Source organism: Eptesicus fuscus, chromosome 24, assembly GCF_027574615.1.
Source record: "Eptesicus fuscus isolate TK198812 chromosome 24, DD_ASM_mEF_20220401, whole genome shotgun sequence".
NCBI classification, from domain to species: domain Eukaryota; kingdom Metazoa; phylum Chordata; class Mammalia; order Chiroptera; family Vespertilionidae; genus Eptesicus; species Eptesicus fuscus.
The window spans coordinates 12,885,456-12,903,538 of record NC_072496.1 but is presented as its reverse complement, the minus strand read 5'-3'; the positions used below and the strand labels follow the sequence as shown (position 1 = coordinate 12,903,538).

Sequence of the window (18,083 nt, the reverse complement as noted above, 5' to 3'; positions counted from 1 at the left end):
TTATATTAGTATAAAGATATTGTTTCAGATTTATCATTTATAGTCTTTTTAAATATAGCATGAGAAAAACAAAATATTTACTGGCCTGAAATAATTTATGATGCCAGCATAGATTGTAGAATCAATTTGAAAACATATACTAAATGTTATTTCATGTCATCATTTTGAAATTAAGTTGTTTTTGTTTAAAAAATCTTTGAAATCATGAAACACAAATGCTTATTAGTTTAATTATTTCTTCTCTAAGCATACTTGTTTGGTAAAACAAAAAGACATTTGCTTCTTGATTACCAAATTTTAGAAGTAAAATCTTAGTACTTAATCATGACAGGTGAACATTCCAGAAAGAATAGAGTATCTGTCTACTACCTGGTTATTTTTGATGTTCCTCTCTGAGGGTCCCCTTGTTTCCAGAATCTCTACAGACTTACCACGTAGCCTAAACACTCTAGAAGCCAATCTGTACATCAGAGCAATCAAGTTCTCCTGAAATTGTGTGAATATTTTGAGTCCTATTAGAGAAAAATCAGTCCTCATTTTAGCTACAGGTATGCTTGTCTCTGGATTTTAGAGAGAGAAAGGGACAGGGAGTGAGAGAGAGAGAAACATCAATCTGCTGCCTCTAGCACACCCCCTACTGGGGATCGAGCCCAAAACCTGGGCATGTGCTCTTGACTGGGAATTGAACCTGGGACCTTGCAGTGCATGGGACTGTGCTCAACCAACTGAGCCACACCAGCCAGGGCGAGGTATGCTCTTCTACCTGCTCCCTTGGTTTACACATTTATTTAGGTTACAGTGAAAGGCCTTTAAGCATTGCATACATTTTGAGAAGGTGTGCACAACTGTGAGGAGTAGATTTCTGTCTCTTTTATATTGATTTTTAATCTCATCAAACTAAATTTAAACACTTGCAGGTTGTAACTCCTTTCAAGCAAAAGTGGTTTGTTATACCAAGTACTTGGATATACTAGGGAGAAGAAGCCTTCACATTAGAGTCTGTGTAATCTTGAGTTAGTGTAATATTTTATTTAATTTAGTACAGAAGAATAAAGGGAACTTCTTTTCCTGGATTCTGTGTATTATAGGATCCCCTGGAAGGTCACTCAGTCATAAAATATTTTAAACAAGTTAGGGTATTATCACCAATTGCTCTGATTTAGGTAAACAAAATTCTAACATAGTTATTAAAAAATTTTAAGTATCTAGAATTTAGATTAACAACAGTATCAGTGTAAATAAAATATTAGTATAAAGTGTTAGTATATTTCGTATATTATTTGGTGTATTTTAGTATAAACAAAATAGATTTGGAAGAGAAATGGATTAAGAGTCTTATGTTCCAGAATTCATAATTCATAATTCCAGAATATGTTCTTTCAGTTTCCTAAGAGAGGAAAGCTGTTTATATCTCTGTTTTAATTTGGAAAAGCCCTAATTTTCCTAGTAGGCCTACACTTCCTAAATATAGTGGGCCCACACTTGATCTGTTTTTCTTATCTTCTGAGAAAGGAATTCTTCCCCATAATGAATTTTCCAGATGACTGAACTTTTACAACTGACAATTTTTTTACAAAGTTGAATGATTTCCTGTATTTCTATGAAATGAATTACCCATATCGCTGCCTTTCCAAGCAGAGGAGGCGGAATGTAATTAAAATGTTTGCTTTATGACTTGGAATCATGAATATTAAGTGAGGAATATTGAGTAGAGAACATGGAACTGTGATACGTTACAGCCATGTCCTTGGGAGACTTTGAAGGGCTGTGTGTACGCCTTGTACACGGAATGGTTTGGGCTTGTGTCTCTGAGCCATGTCTCCCCTTGGCCATTTTAGTCTTCTCTCTACACCTTGACTCTTACTTCCTAGTAAAACTTCTGACCTAAGCCTCACTGGGCTCTCAAGAGGAACTTCCTTGTTGGTGAAGGCCGCAGATATGAGAGAATAGGCGTCATGTCTGTCTTGGGTTTCTTAGAGTTAGGTTTTTGGTTTTAGTTGGTCGTTTTCCTCATTCTTAACCATGTTGGAGATTTGGGGCAGGACAAGAGAGAGACGTTTATTTGTGTGCCTACTTGTGCCAGGCTGTGTTCTGAGTAACTTGCATGATCTCACTCAATACTATCTCACTAAATGTTCACAGCAGTCTTAGGGATAGATAGTACTATTTCCTCGTTTGGGAGGAAAATGAGAACTGAAGGCTGATAGAGACAGGATCTAATCCGATTTGAAGTCTTATCCCTGCTCTTTACTGAACCAGGCCGCCTGGTTATAACCATCGGATCCTAACATGCTGCCTCCCTACTCTAAAGTGCTACTCGATGGTGTTAGATAACTGACTTCTGGGTAGAGTCGATGCTAACTTGTACCAGTCTCAGGTCCCTAGTCCTTGGAGTAAAGGCGATTTTGCAGTAGGACTAAGGGAACAATAACCTTAAAAGCAGTCGTGTGCACTTGTTGGTCTCTGCTGTTAGAATGTGAAGATATGTTGAAAGTGTGTTATAGTAACTGGGAACTTTTCATTCCCAAGGGAGGAAAATATTGCTTTGAGTGCTAAGTGGCAAGTGGACGTAAATCATATATCTCTAGACCAGCTCTTGGTGGTTTTTACATCGCAATTCAGCCACATTGTTTTATAGAAAACTACCACCCTTTGTCCCTAGTGTTACTGTTATCTGAAGGATGAGCAAAGCAGAAGGAAGGAATGATTAGGTATCTCTGTTGGGAGCATAGTTTATAAACCAGTTGTACTATATGGAATTGGTCAAGTACAGTACATTGTACATAATAAATCAATCAATGCATGAAAAAAATAAAAAATAACATGTATTAATAAGTTTATTAATATATGTCAAGTGGTCAATGCATTATACTGTCACAGGAATTTTAAGTGATAGATCTTTAGAGTAAATATTCAAATCCAAGTGGACATTTTGTTATTAAGAAAAAGATATATTAACTTTTTAATAAAGTAAAATTTTAAATGTGACTTTAAATTATTAAGTCTTGTATAACCTTTCAAATAGCATGTAAAATATTTGCTTTGATAATGTAGAGTTGTTCTTGATATAATTTTTTTCATTTTCAGTGGTGAATAAACTAAGTAGACTGAAAAAGGTCATTTTTACATTTAGATTGTTTTGGTTGGATATTGTTTCTCTTCTGCATAGATTTTTTTTTGCTTTTTTTTTTTTTTTTGCTTTCTTTAGTTAGAAAAGCTAATTAGCTTGATGTCTTCTATACACTACCCCATGCTTTTGGTTACAGAAATGTTGCCGTCCCAATCTTCTATACCCTAAAAGCAAACAGTGTTATGATTGTTTCATATTCAGAATATGCCAAGAAGTCAATTACAGCACCTGAAGAATCCCATCAAGATGTAATATTCCAACAGATGTTTCAAAAGACTAAATACTTCACTTAATTAGAAAATGATTGGAAACAACTTGCTATCCCTGCATTGCCTTTTCCTCCTAATAAATTATCTGCAGATGGTTTCCACCAATGTATTTTCAAAAAGAATGCTGTTTGAGCTTTAGGGAAATATTTTTCATTTGAACTCACTCTTTACCATCTTGATAATAGCCATGGTCAATTGCTTCCTGAAAAACAGGGCAGTTTAATCTTTAAAAAAATATATACATATATGTATGTGTATATATGTATATATATGTGTATATATATATACACATACATATATATTGCATTTGCACTTCTGATAACACATACTTAAAACATTTCAATTATCATTTTCATTTCTATGCCTTTACATGCTTTCTGTATAAATGTGTTTATTTTTATTTTTATGCCTTTATATTCGCTTCTGGACAATAGACGAATGGTAGCGCTCCCGTGCTATTTACTTCTTCTGCCAACTCTTGTTGTTGATCTGATTTTATAATTCAGCTTTTCTCAAGGATTTTTGACACTTGTACATATTCTGCTGTATAGAAATGTACATGAATTTTCTTCTGCAATGAATGGCTGGCAACTGAATTTCTACTTTTATTTTTCCACACTGCTGCTTGGATTGCAACGCTGCAGGCAAACCACATGCTTTGTCTTTAAAATTCTTTTATTCTTTATAAAATGTATCTTCCTGCAAGGATCACACGTCAGGGTATTGTTTTGGTCATTCTATAAGTAGTGGTTCTGAATGTGAAGGGGAAGAATGGTAAGTGGGATCATTACTTGTAGAGCATCGCTTACATACTGACTTCATGTGCGCTTCCTCACTTGAGCACCTGTTCTCCTAGGAGCTCTACTTGTGTTCAAGGTATTTCAGATATTTCATTCTTCTTACTTGATAAGGAAATTCATCTTTTTCCTGTCACTCGAGATATATAATATATACAATGAACATATATCTCCATCTCCATTTGATTTCAATTCTTTTGCACCTCGATGATTTCTAAATCCCAGTTGGAAAGAACATGTCCCTAGCCATTCAAAGTCCATCTCTTAACTGCTTTGCTATCCTTTGCCATGGCTGCTACTCACCTTGCATCTCCTGTTGGTGCCTGAATACCATGTTCACAACCGAAATGATTTCTTCTCTGTGACATTTGCCCTTTGTGTTCATCCAGGCTGGGATCTGACTTCTGGTTCTCTTGACTCCTTCAAATGCTAGAAGCTCCCAAATATTTTGAATTTTCTCTTATTTTTCTCATTAGGGTGCAGCTTAGATGCCAAGCAAGTTGAGGAACAGTCTGCAGCTGCAAATGAAGAAGTACTTTTTCCTTTATGTAGGGAACCAAGTTATTTTGAAATCCCTACAAAAGAGTTCCAGCAGCCGTCACAAATCACAGAAAGCACTATCCATGAAATCCCAACAAGAGACACAGCGAGCTCCCATACCACAGGTGCAGGGCATGCTTCCTTTACCATTGAATTTGATGACAGTGCCCCAGGGAAGGTAACGATTAGAGACCATGTGACCAAATTTACTTCTGAGCAGCGCCACAAGTCCAGGAAGTCTTCTGGAACTCAAGACCTGCCGGGCATTCAGACTGGAATGATGGCCCCAGAAAACAAAGTCGCCGACTGGCTAGCTCAGAACAACCCTCCTCAGATGGTCTGGGAGAGAACCGAAGACGATTCCAAAAGTATTAAGAGTGATGTTCCCGTTTACTTGAAAAGGTTGAAAGGTAAAGTGAATTGATCGTTTCCGAACTTCCTATATTCTGATAAGGAAAATTCCATCTTCACAGTTGCCCAACTGCTATCAGATTACTAATGTGGTAGAAAACTTCTCTCCAAGGTTTATATTTGATTTGAAAGCTCAAAAGCAAGCCACACTGCCCATGGCCAACTCATTCAAAATAGTCTGCCTTCATGTTCTTGCCAAAACCTGATTGGTTTTGTAAATGTGATTTATGCAATTAAGTATGTCTCTTTTTTCTTACGGAATTAAAAATTTAGTCAGTTCAGCAGTGGAATTCTCTAGAAGACAATTCTCATCCTTTTCTTGACTTAAGGAAAAGATATGTTCAATAATAATCTTCTCTATTGGGATCCTTTCAGTAAAATGTCAATATCTAAATTTTGAAAGAAATGTTAAGCCATTTGATAATGGGTCAAAAGTTCTACCTTGGTAATAAAGTCATATTGTTGATAGAGTGTTTCAAACCTCTTAGTAGTTAATAGTGCAACAAAAATTTTTTGTTTAGAGATAACTTACTGGAAATTGATTGAATTACATTTTTTTAATAGTCAGACTTTAATGAAAATGACAAATTGAATTATTTATTCATGAAATAGTTTTTATATATGCTTTACTAGTATAATTCTTGGCCAAAAATTGCAACATCTTTATACCTGTACACAGAAGTTATTAACTAATTTTTCCATTGATTTTGCTAATTAAATTTACTTTAGAATTGCCAAATACAGTTTTGTGTTACTCTATATTTTATTTAACTAGCTGTCTATGAGGGAAATGATTGCATGATTGCATGTTAATCTGGCCATTCTGTAACTGTACAAGGTGTTAATGAGCTTTAAAAAAATGCTTATTGAGGTCAGAGACTATTACTTACTTTGTATTCCTAACACTTCACCTGAGACTTGAGTATGTGATAGGTGTTCAGTAATTAGAGTAAACAATGAATGACCTGACAATCAATGACAAGACTGACCCTGGCTTAACTCTTACTTTATGCCCTGGGAATCTGGTCACATGATGAAGACGTACCTATTTCTGATTTACTTCTAAGGTATTTCAAGATAGTGAGATGGTGAGATTACCTAAATCTTTGTTGGGCCTATTGCTGTATTTAATTATAATCATATGCAATTACCTGACATGTGATTGTTATCCTCTACTTCTACTGTGTAATATTAAATACACAGTAGAGATCTGTATGTAAATGTTTAGGTTAAGCTTACAAATAAAAGCTACTAATATGTAAATCGACCATTTTTATGAATTGGATAAATAATATTGATATCCTTGTATAATGTAAAAGGTAGCATAAACCTTGAAAATTTAGAAGTGACATCGTCTTTTTAAAGCCACTCTTAATAAATACATAAAAAGTGAGCTAAAGATCCTTTCAAAAGCTACCATTTAAAAAAAAATACCCTTTTATTATAACTGCTTTTTAGTCATTATCACTATTTTTTGTATTTGCTGTTATTTTAAGCCATCATTTTAAGACATTCTCTGCTCTTGAACAAGCCTAATTCCAAATAGAGGCATCAATGCCCACATTCACACTATATGCATGCATTAACGATTACATATATGAAAACCTTACCAGAAATTATACAATCAATACTACCACCCCTCGAAATTGATTTTTAGGTAGACACATATTTTAGTATGTTGCCATTGCTCAGAACCCTTCTACTGGATATGCCTTCATACCGTTCTACAAGCCATCTAAAAAAATCTCTCTGAATATAACTCAGTTTGGTCCAAGATAGACCCGTTTCATTACCCCAGATATTCTTACAAATGACATTTGATTTTCCCCAAAGCGAGAGCTGCCATTGTTAGATAAAGATTTTCCACATTTTAGGCATCAAAAGTATATACCTAGACTCTACCCAAATACATGGAATGACAGCAAACAGTAATAATTTTATATTCGCTAAACTTCCAGCAACTGTTTAGATCAGCCAGAAACTTGCAAGTAGGCAAAACAAAACCAAAACAACTTTGCTCCTGCGAGAGTAAAGTGCACGAGCTTTGGGACAGTGAAGCCGAGAATGTTCACAAAGCCCATACACGTTCACCCTTTAGGAGAGCTGCTGCTTCTCGGCCACAGCTGCTGGCGTGGTACAGCTAGCCTGCCCCCCAAATGCTTAAAGGGACAGCCAGCTTAGTCAGGCACAGTCAAGGACAGACAAAACAGGCAGGAAGAAACCAATGGGGAGGGGAGTTCCCTCGTGCTTCTTTTGTTGAGTGAAAACAGAGATTGCAGTTCTGCTCAGATGTTCACCCTGTGTGACACTGAGAAATATAAGAGAAATAATAAATTTTCCAGAAAAGAGAATGGCTGACCTGTACATTCAAATAGACATTTTAGCCCAGCCAGTGTGGCTCGGTGGTTGAGTGTAGACCCATGAGCCAAGAGGTCATCGGTTCAATTCCCTGTCAGGGGCACATGCCCAGGTTGCGGCCTTAATCCCTAGGGGAGGGCATGCAGGAGGCAGCCAATCAGTGTTCCTCTCACATCCATGTTTCTCTCTCTCTCGCTATCCCTTTCCCTTCCTCGCTCTCTAAAATCAATAAAAACATATTTTTTAAAAAGAAAGAATTTTTAAGCAATAACTTAAAGAGAAGATACTGAAAGGGCCTGACACCACTTACGAGCCAAATTTTATGTTGGTACAAGAACTAAACTCTGTAAAAATGCTGTTTTCATGTTGTGCATGTGTGATTCAGCTTTTTTTGCGTTTATTATGCAGGAAATATTGGTGTTTAGTAACATCCAGCTCTTACAAACTGGATTTCTTTTCAATATATCCAATTGCAACAGTGAGATAGGTTGTAAAAGGTCATGTTTTTAATGAGCTTTGTATTTGAACTGGTGGGATTTTTTTATTTTTTATTTATGTTGGGTTTTTTTTGCATTCCATCTGCTCTCCCGACTTTGTAGCTTAATTATCTGAGGTGGGGAGTCTATTAATTAAACAAGTGTGTGTTCTCTTTTCAGATTGCATTTTGAATAGTTACTAGTTGGAAGAAAGTTCCAGATTTGTTGTCATATCAGAGGTTTCTATTACTCACCATCCCTGCTCTGGGAGAGCTCCCCAAACCCCTCTTTATGCACCACATGTTTACAGCTGGTCCTCTTGTGTTAAATCACTAGCACCAACCGGTAGCTTCTAATTTATTAGAACCAGCCCATGAATATGACACTCAACTTTTTCCTGGGACATGTGTGTTGTCCCTCCCAGCCTCCAAGTCCTCAGTGCTGCTCATCATCTTCTTTGATGCCATATTAGTCAGCAAGTATTCCCATTACATTTGTGGCCCAGGACAATTTAATCAGATTTAGTCCTGGAAACTTCGGAATACACCTGGTTGATAGATTCATTTATAGCTTCTAAAAGCCCTCATTGAAGAGTCGATCTTGAACATGCATAGAATAACTCTTGACTTTCTAATAATTTTATGTCATATGTATAATCCTTATTTGACTATTGTAATATTCTTACTTAGGTAATGAGAATTCTAAATCAGTGAAAAGCGAGTAATACTTGACTTGTCAAAGTTTTACATTTTGATATTTCAAAATTCCAATATATTCTAACTTAACTGTATGCTTTGTGGTGCAGATACATTTTTATATGGTTATATTTAGCACCATGCCATTTGCCCAGTAGGTGTTAGATTTATATAGGATTTTATAGATAGGCCTTTAGCATGCTTTATTTAATTCGGAAGCCACCAGAGTTTAGAGTTCAAAATGCAGATTTTCAAAAATTCTTGTAGCTAAGAAGATATTGTAAATAATAGTACAGTAATTGGTGGAAACTATAAAACACTATACTTAGGGATGTAGTATATATCATCGAAAGTTAAGATTCATCACATTTTTTATGGCATTTGTGTTCTCTTCCTGTGTAAGGATAAGCATTTCAGTAGAATCACCCTTTTCCTGTCTCTACCTCACTAGTTCTAGAAACGTATTTTTGATTGCTTAAATAAAGTATAAGGTTTGAAGGTAGGATTCATGTTCATTAATGTTATAAGTACAGACTATCGTGGATGCTGTCGCATTGCTTATCTGTTAAGGCATTGATGCATCACCCTAAAGTTAAAATTTAGAGAAAGAAAGACAGTCCTATTCAGTCGTTTATACAGGACCCCATTGTCGGTTGGTGAAATTCGAATGGAAGCTTTGCAGTCGAGGGAAGAACATATGACTTCGGATTGAATGGCGAAGGGGGCGAAACAAATGGCACCTTTGTGCATGCCTCTTACTTTCTCCAGGGGCTTTTTCCTTCTCTATTATGCCGTTTCTTTTTTGTGTCCAGGAAATAAACATGACGATGGCACCCAGAGCGATTCCGAGAACGCTGGGGCGCACAGGCGCTGTAGCAAACGGGCCACGCTGGAGGAACATCTAAGGCGCCACCATTCGGAGCAGAAAAAGCTGCAGAAGGCCCTGGCCACGGACAGGCACCAGGACCAGGCTGCCGTAAGTCAAACCGCCTTTCTGATTGCATTCTCTGATGAAGACAGTCCCAGCAAGAGAAGGCCTTGTTCTCTTCCTCAGAGTGCGGGAGTCCTATGTGAGGAAACGACTCACTCCACACCACACGCAAAACTTGCAAAACCCCAGTCTCCAACAGCAGATGCCAAAGTGGTTTCTTTGTCTTTACAGACTAGCTCTGCGCACCGCAGAGGGGGGCATGGTGTTCCACATGGGACATTGTTAAAGCAGAAATCAGAGGAGCCCGCCGTGCCAGTCCCCTTCCTACCAGCTGCCTTGTTGAGAAGTTCAGGGAGTCTTGGGCACAGACCGAGCCAGGAGATGGATAAAATGTTAAGAAACCAAGCTCCCTCTGCTACTTCTGAAAAGGATAATGATGATGACCAAAGTGACAAGGGTACTTATACCATTGAGTTAGAGAATCCCAACAGTGAGGAAGTGGAAGCAAGAAAAATGATTGACAAGGTAAATAACTGAAATGTGGGGATGGTGCTAGTTTTCGGGGGTGGATTTGACTGGCGGAAATTACTGGAGAGTCAGCATGAGACGCTCTCATGCAGGCAGTGGTATTGGAACCCTAGGATTTGTTAGGGAAACTGTAAGACTAGCAATAAGAACAAATGCTTTCTTGATTTTATTCTGCTTACGTTCTGAATTTGCCTGAGTTTCATAGGTAAAGTCCTTATATTTAAACTGTCGGGACCTGTTACAGTTGTTTACATTTAAGATAGGGTTTTTAAATAGTATACTTTGGCCATTCTCATTTTGCATACATTTAAAAACTAAAAACAACAACAACAACAACAAAAAAAACTATAAAAAAACCCCAGATTGCTATGACTCTGTTGATACAAACATAAATGTTAGCTGATAATAGTTAATCACAGGTTTCCTGCCTACTATTTCATGTTGGAAGCAGATGAAAATACATGTTTTAATCAATTTTGTTCTTTTATTTTCTTAATGTCTTTTCATTTCTATCTTTGGTGATAGAAAAAAAGTGTGCAAACGAAATCCGTTGGTTTGTGGTACTTTGAGCTGAGCGAGGGTGTGCCCAGCCATGGTGGTTATTTCCTTTTCAGATTTGTTTTCATGTTATTGGTTAATGTGCCCAGTGATTGGTGTATGGCTTAAAAAGTAGTTTTCCTCAGTTTTGCTCTTGGTGATGGAAAGTTGACTTTATAATCAGCTGTTTATTTTACTCCCTGGGAGATAGCAACCGAAGTTTGGCCAATGCTTGATCTCTTGTTAAGCTCCTGTTACTCAGCGTGTGAACTGCATTAGCAACACTTGAAAGCTTGTTAGGAATACAGCCTCTCAGGCCCATCCCACACCCACTGACCCGGATCTGCTTTGAGAGCAAGATCTCCAGGTGGTTCATATGCTCGTTAACATGAGATGCACTAATATAAATGATGAGTTTACAGAGTGGTCCTTCAGGGGGTAGACAAGATAAACCTTTGAGATCCAGGGAGATCCTGAGCTTTTATGTTTACTTTTATTATTTTTTTAAATATTTTTTTTATTGATTTCAGAGAGGAAGGCAGAGGGGGAGAGAGATAGAAATATCCATGATGAGAGAGAAGCATTGATTGGCTGCCTCCTGCACGCCCCCCACTGGGGATCGAGCCTGCAACCCGCACATGAGCCCTGACTGGGAATCAAACTGTGACCTCGTAGGTCATAGGTAGATGCTCAATCACTGAGCCACGCCAGCCGGGCCACTTATGTTTACTTTCAATTTCACAGTTTTTATTTCCATGTTAGCATGGGTTCTCTAGTTATACTGGAGCAGGTATGTAATTTCTAAGCATGCATTTATTAAGGAACACATGCTCCATGTCTTTTACTGTTGAGATGGAGCCCCAGCAGCCTGAGGAGATCAATGCCCTGTGAGTGCTGTTATGTGGTTGTAAGAACCAGATGATCAAGTTTTATGCTTAGATTAAAAGAAGCCTAAGGACGCAGTGCGAGCATAGAAAATGACTCTTGGGGATTTGGGATTATTTTTATCATTGGGAATTGATAATGACATTTCTTTCCTATTATTTTAAAGTTCATAATTGCCCTCTTTGAGGACAAGTACATTACTATTTAAAATACTGTCTAATCTATAATAATAAAAGTGCAATATGCTAATTAGATCGGACATCCTTCCTTCCAGACAAAGCCACAGCGGGTGGGGGCCGCGGCAGAGGCAGCAGAGGCCACGGCCATGGCGGCGGCGAGCTGGGGCCAGGGCCAAGGCCCTTGCACGAATTTTGTGCATCAGGCCTCTAGTAGAAAATAAAAGAATCAGGTTTAAAAAAAGAGTATGGTAAGAAGTTTTAAAATTCAGATTATTATCAATTGTATGCCTTTGTTTGGTTTATGGATATTTTATTTACAGTGATCAGCATTTTCTCTATTAAAAGATACTTCAGTGAAGGGTTATATTATGGTATTTAAGAACATGAACATTTGTAGGCAGATAGATCTGGGATGAAATATACACTCTACATATACAAGGTATATGCCCTTGAGTGTAAGCCTCTGTTTCTCTTCGCTCTAAAAAAAAAGAACTTTCACTAGATTATAAAAAGAACTCAATAAAATAATATAAAATGCTTGTCACAATGCCTCTCTTATAATACGAGGTCCATAAACGTTAGCGATGTTATTACCCTTACTAGAACTTTCCACATATGAGACTTTCCACAAGGCACTGATGAAGCCTGGAAAGTTCTCCCAGCACTACAAGGGCCCATCTGAGGCCCAAATGGAACTTCCAGAGGAGCAGAGAGCCGAGAAAGAAGTCCTTGTAGCAGCTGGACCCTTTAGGAAACTGGATGGAGGGGGACTGCAAACCTGGTGTCTACCCGCTGTCTGCGGTGACCAAAAGCATCTTTTTTCCTTCTATAAAGAGGCTCAGGGTGTGCGTGTGTGTGTGTTAATTTATTTTTTTTTTTTTTAAAGAGAGAGAGAGAGAAGCATGGATGTGAGAGAGAACCATCCATTGGCTGCCTCCTGCACACCTCCTACTGGGGATCAAACCAGCAACCTGGGCATATGCCCTGACCTCCAGGAGTTGAGCCAGCGACCTTTTGGTGCAGGGGAAGATGCCCAACCAACTGAGCCACACCAGCCAGGGCAAGCCTTAGTTTCAATGACAAATTATATGGCCACACTATGGACAGAGAAAAGCAAGATTTGATTTGAGTTATTGATTGATTTGTCTATCCTCACCCGAGGATATTTTCCCACTGATTTTTAGAGAGAGTGGAAGAGAAAGGGAAAGACAGAGAGTAACATTGATGTGAGAGGAACATGTCGATTGGTTGCCTCCTGCATCAGCTGGGGAGGAGCCTGCAACCGAGGTACATGACCTTGACCGGAATCGAACCCGGAACCCTTCAGTCTGCAGGCCAATGCTCTATCCACTGAGCCAAACTGGCTCGGGGGGAAAAAGCAAGATTTTAAAGCAGGAAGTCCCTTCATTTAAGGAAGTCAAGGCACTGTGTGTCTGAGTAGGTAATTCACAGTCATTCTTAGTTTGAAGCAGAAAACAGAGCTGAGATGGTAACGGTGGGGATGAAGAAGAGTCCCTGCACTAGCTCGTGAGGACCAAAGAAAAGGCTGAGATGCTAGTAGCCCTGGTTACAGCTAGAAGGCAAATCCAGGCAACTAGGCAGGCTCTGGCAACAAAAAAGCAGGGATGCAGGCATCAAGTGTCTGACGAGAAAGAAGTAAGTAACGGGTGGGTGTGCAGCAAACAAAAACCAAGAAGAGCCAGAATCAAGCACAAGAACGCTGGAGGAGTAACTAGAGGCATCAAATGGCTGAAGAAGCCCTGCCGTCCATTTCTCTCTCCCTTTGAAGTGGGGTCTGTGGGATGGACATTGGGCCATGGGCTCTGTCCCCCTGAATTTGTTTGGTCCTGAAGACTTTTATGTAGTCTCCTTCCTTTTTCTCTCCATCGTGTGAGGGCTGCTTTAGTTAGCCCTCTTTATTCAACACCGACTGTGCGCCAGGCTTTGTGTTAGGAGAGATTTTCAGTTTTCTAAAAAATTATATGTAGAGGGATGGAACTACACAAGTGAAAACATGAGTAAAGATATTCCGATGACTGCTTTGATGGACATAATCTGTTGGAGGAAGGGTACGAACAGCTCCCAAGAGGAACTCTCAGGTTAAACATGCCTTTGATAACTTCCTGTTTGTTTATTCACTTCCGCACTCCCTCATCTTACACACACACACACACACACACACACACACACACACACACAAACACACATGATTATAAACTCCATGACTGCTGGTGCCTGGCATTTTATACGTTCTCAATAAAACTTGAATTGAAATGCCAACTGAGCTCATGTTGAAGCAGGTGGAATTAATCCCACCGCACACATGTTTGAGTAGGGTTTCCATATGTGAAGACGTGTCCAGAAGCACGGAGGCTGGGGGAACGTGTTCAGAGGACCGTGTTCCCTATAGAGAGAGGAGCTTGGACTAGACTTTGAGGCTCTTGTGTATTCCAGCGAGGACTCCAGGATTTTAGTGCTGAAGGCAGTGGGGAGGCATTGAAAACTGCTAAGTAGGGCAGTGATGATCTAATCACCTCAGGGGTATGAAGAATGGATTAAAAATTGGAAAGGCCCGAAGCAGAGAAGCAATTAAAAAGCTGCTGACATGGCCAACATTCAGTTGAATATAAATGTCTCGGTCTTAGGTAAGAGGTCTGGGCTGAAATACCGATTTGGGAATTAATAGAGAGTAGCTGAATGCAAAATAATATATGCGTTCACCTAGAAAGAATGTACAACATAAAATTCTTGGCTACACTGGTCAAAGGAATAAGCGTGAACAAAGGAGCTCGAAAAAGATCAAACAGAAGAATAAAAGAAATAGCATCATGGGACCAGAAACAGAATTTTTTAAAAAGTGAGTGAGCAACAGTGTCGCATAATACACCGGTGTTAGGTATGATAAGCACTGAATGCCTTTTCAATTTTCCCATAATGCATTGTATTCCTGGGTGTAAAGAAGAACCTGTATTAGCATCTTAACTTGGAAGCAGTTGCCTACAGTTTAAAAAAGGATCTTTAAAGAGATGACCAAGCCCGGCCGGCGTGGCTCAGTGGTTGAGCATTGACCTATGAACCAGGAGGTCACAGTTTGATTCCCTGTCAGGGCATGTGCCTGGGTTTCAGGCTCGATCCCTAGTGTGGGGCGTGCAGGAGGCAGCGGATCAATGATTCTCTCTCTTCATTGATGTTTTTCTCTCTCCCTCTTCCTTCCTCTCTGAAATCAATATAAATATATTTAAAAAAGAATAGAGAGGACCAAGCTGAAATGTCACATGTTTGTTTTCCTGTGCTGGTTGTAGTTAAATGGTAGTGAGTGAGCTATTCCCCAACACAGGTTATGGGACTACGGCATTTTGGTTGATATTTTTGTGTGGTGTGTTTATCAGTAGGTAATCTTGTTTTATGCACTGTCCCCAAATATCCCCTCCTGTAGTATTAACACAAATGCCTGTTCTCTATAAAGATCTCTTGAGTTTTACACCTAAGCTTACGTGGAGATGCGCTATGACAAGTGCTGTTGATGCTGGATTAAAGGTAATTACAGTATCTTCCCCCATAGGAGTGATCTCCCCACCCCTCCTTCCACCTCCCTGTGACAACTAGAGAACCCGTCTTAGCCTCAGTGGTACCAGCTTCTTCCCCTCCCCACGGCTCCCTCAACACAGATGCTACTCGGAGAATGTGGTCAGAGCTGCTTCCCAGCCTTCCACGCTAAATGAGAAAAACATAGCACAAAAAGCTAAATATTAAATAAACAAGGAAAAAATGGTCATTGTAGAGGGCCTCAGTCTCTGTCTTTGGGGCAGGAGGGAGTATTTCTGTTTTCCATAAGTTTCACACCATAAAGCAGTTCTTACAGACACTTGCCTGTGCTGAGATTTGACTCTTGTCCATCCTGGCAGCATCCTCTCCCAGAATGCCTCTGACTAGTGCATTCCCGCCCCTCGTGGGCCTTGTTGTCGCTCGGCGCTGGTTCTGGAGGCAGCAGCTGGTAGAGAAGAAAGAATCCAGTACCAGGAGGACTAACTAGACCAGAGACACAGAATAAAGGCACCTCGACAGCAGCGAGTCGGGCAGCCCGAGGGAAGTCAGTGCTGGGACCCGGGGCCAGGTGGGAGTGGTGTGGGATGCGGGTGCTCCAGGCCCTGAAGTTTCCAGCAGATGTGAGGCCAGATCCGAGCCGGAGCCAGGGAGCCACGGATGACAGAGTCAGCGAGGTGGACAGTCCAGCCGGAAGCCAGCGGGCAGCGGCCCCTGCAGGTCCTTTCAGACAAAATGCGCTGTGTGCGGGACTGAAGGGGCAGGAGGTCAGACACGGGCCTGGGACAGTAAGAGAGGACCCTGGAAACAGGCAGCTTTTCAAGTTGAACTTCATCTTTTTCCTCCTTCCTTTCCGTCCAGAAATGGTCTGAGTTAATGGGCCAGAGCAAACAGTGCTTCTGAAAAGCTAAATTCTGGCAGCTCGATTTTTCTTTCTTTTATAATCATCTTTTTCCTTGGCCCCTGTTCACTAAGTGATTTTTCAGATATTTTTATAGGGGCGCCCAGCCGGCGTGGCTCAGTGGTTGAGCACTGACCTATGAACCTGGAGGTCACAGTTCGATTCCCAGTCAGGGCACATGCCCGGGTTGTGGGCTTGATCCCCAGTGTGGGGCGTGCAGGAGGCAGCCGATCAATGATCCTCTCTCATCGTGGATGTTTCTATCCCTCTCTCCCTCTCCCTGCCTCTCTGAAATCAATAAAAAATATATATTAAAAAATGTTTATTAAGTGTGGGAACCCTTTCCTGCCCTGTTAGCTCCCAAAGCCCCACCAGGGAACCTCACCTTTTCCGGGCAGAAGCTGAATGTTTAACAGGTTTGCCCCACTTCCTTTTCCCTGTTCCTGTGTGAAATCATAGTTAGTTTCCCGGCTGGAGCTTGTCAGGGACTGAGCCCAGTCTGCGCACTCTCCCTGTGTTCGCACGCCCAGCTCCTCTCAGAGGCGCTCTCACCCGGCGTTTACTTTGCGGGTCGCCATCAGATTGCCATGTTTTGTTTTCGTTAAGGAACTCATCACTAGCTGGTTTATTTTCTCTCTGTCCTGTCTAGAAAGATCTTATTTGTCTTGATCACTTCTGTATTTCTTGTACTAGAACAATGCCTGGCATATAGTAGACACTCAGTATCTTTTTCTTTTTTTGAAACTCCATATGAATGAGAAGAAAAATTTGATATGCTTTTTCGTTTTTATTAATATATGTATGTGGTTAGCTTTATCTTAGCTAATTTATTTTGATGAACTTATAGATTGATCCGATCTCACCAGGCCTCCACGAACAGGTTATCTTGTATTATGAAACTAGTTTCTATCTTGATCCTAAAGTAACTTGTTGAAATGTATGGTTTAAAGCCTGTGTACGCTTAGCTTCTAATAGTATGGAAGGTGCAAAAGAGTGTAGGTTGTGTGGGAAGAAATGTGCAAGTTTCAGGAGAAGTGCCTTGATTGGTAGGAGACTAGCGATGCGGTTGAGTTTCTAGCAGCTCCTCACTAATGACTTAACACTAAGAATCTTCTGGGCAAGAAGAGGGGGAGAGATGAGCAGCCAGATTTTAGGGATGAAAGGAAGGAATGTGTGACAAGGAAATGAGCCATGAAAAGGAGGGAGTTTGGACATGTTAACTATAGGATCATCAGACGTGAGCATCATCTGAAGATATGAAAGAAGGGTCTAATAGGAAAAGAATGCTGAGCAGTGATGGGAAAGGAAGAGATGGTGGCTATAACTCCCAGGGAATGGGGAGAATCAAAGACACGGGATGGATTCAGGGAGAGGACAAACATTTGGAGAACATGTTTTTATTCAATAGAAGTAAAAGGAAGAATAAAGCCAGATGGTGCCTTTTTTTAAAAATTGAGGGAAAATTCACATAACATTTCACCATTTGAGCCACTTGAGTGTACAATTCAGTGGCTTTTAGTACATTCACAAGGTTGTGCAATCCTCAGCAGTGTCTAATTTCAGGGCATTTTAATCGCCGCCAGAATAAATCTCACTCCCATTAGGCAATGGCTTCCCGACCCTCCCTCCCTCTGCCCCTGGCAACCCCTGGTCTGCTTTCTGGGCGAAGGATTGACTTATTCTGGACATTCCATAGAAGTAGAATCGTGCAATATGGGGCCTTTTGTGACTGGCTACTTCCCCTCAGCATCATGTGTTCAAGGTTCATCCATGACATAGCGTGTGTCAGCTCTTCATTCCTTTTTGTGACTAAAGAATGTGTCATTGTGTGCATTTATTTACTCACTCATTTGTTGATGGACATTTCGGTTGTTTCTGACTATTGTGAGTAGCATTCTGCTAT

The 18,083-nt window shown here is 40.1% G+C and overlaps 1 protein-coding gene across 1 annotated transcript in view; it reads left to right on the top strand.

The window, feature by feature from the left end:
- The window catches only part of CEP170 (centrosomal protein 170), a 103,342-nt gene that overhangs the window by 47,336 nt on the left and 37,923 nt on the right, over positions 1–18,083 (top strand). Inside the window, exons 8-9 of the mRNA XM_054712941.1 lie at positions 4,673–5,146; positions 9,489–9,652. Of these exons, the coding sequence (XP_054568916.1) occupies positions 4,673–5,146; positions 9,489–9,652 (638 nt within the window). The remainder of the gene's footprint in view (positions 1–4,672; positions 5,147–9,488; positions 9,653–18,083) is intronic.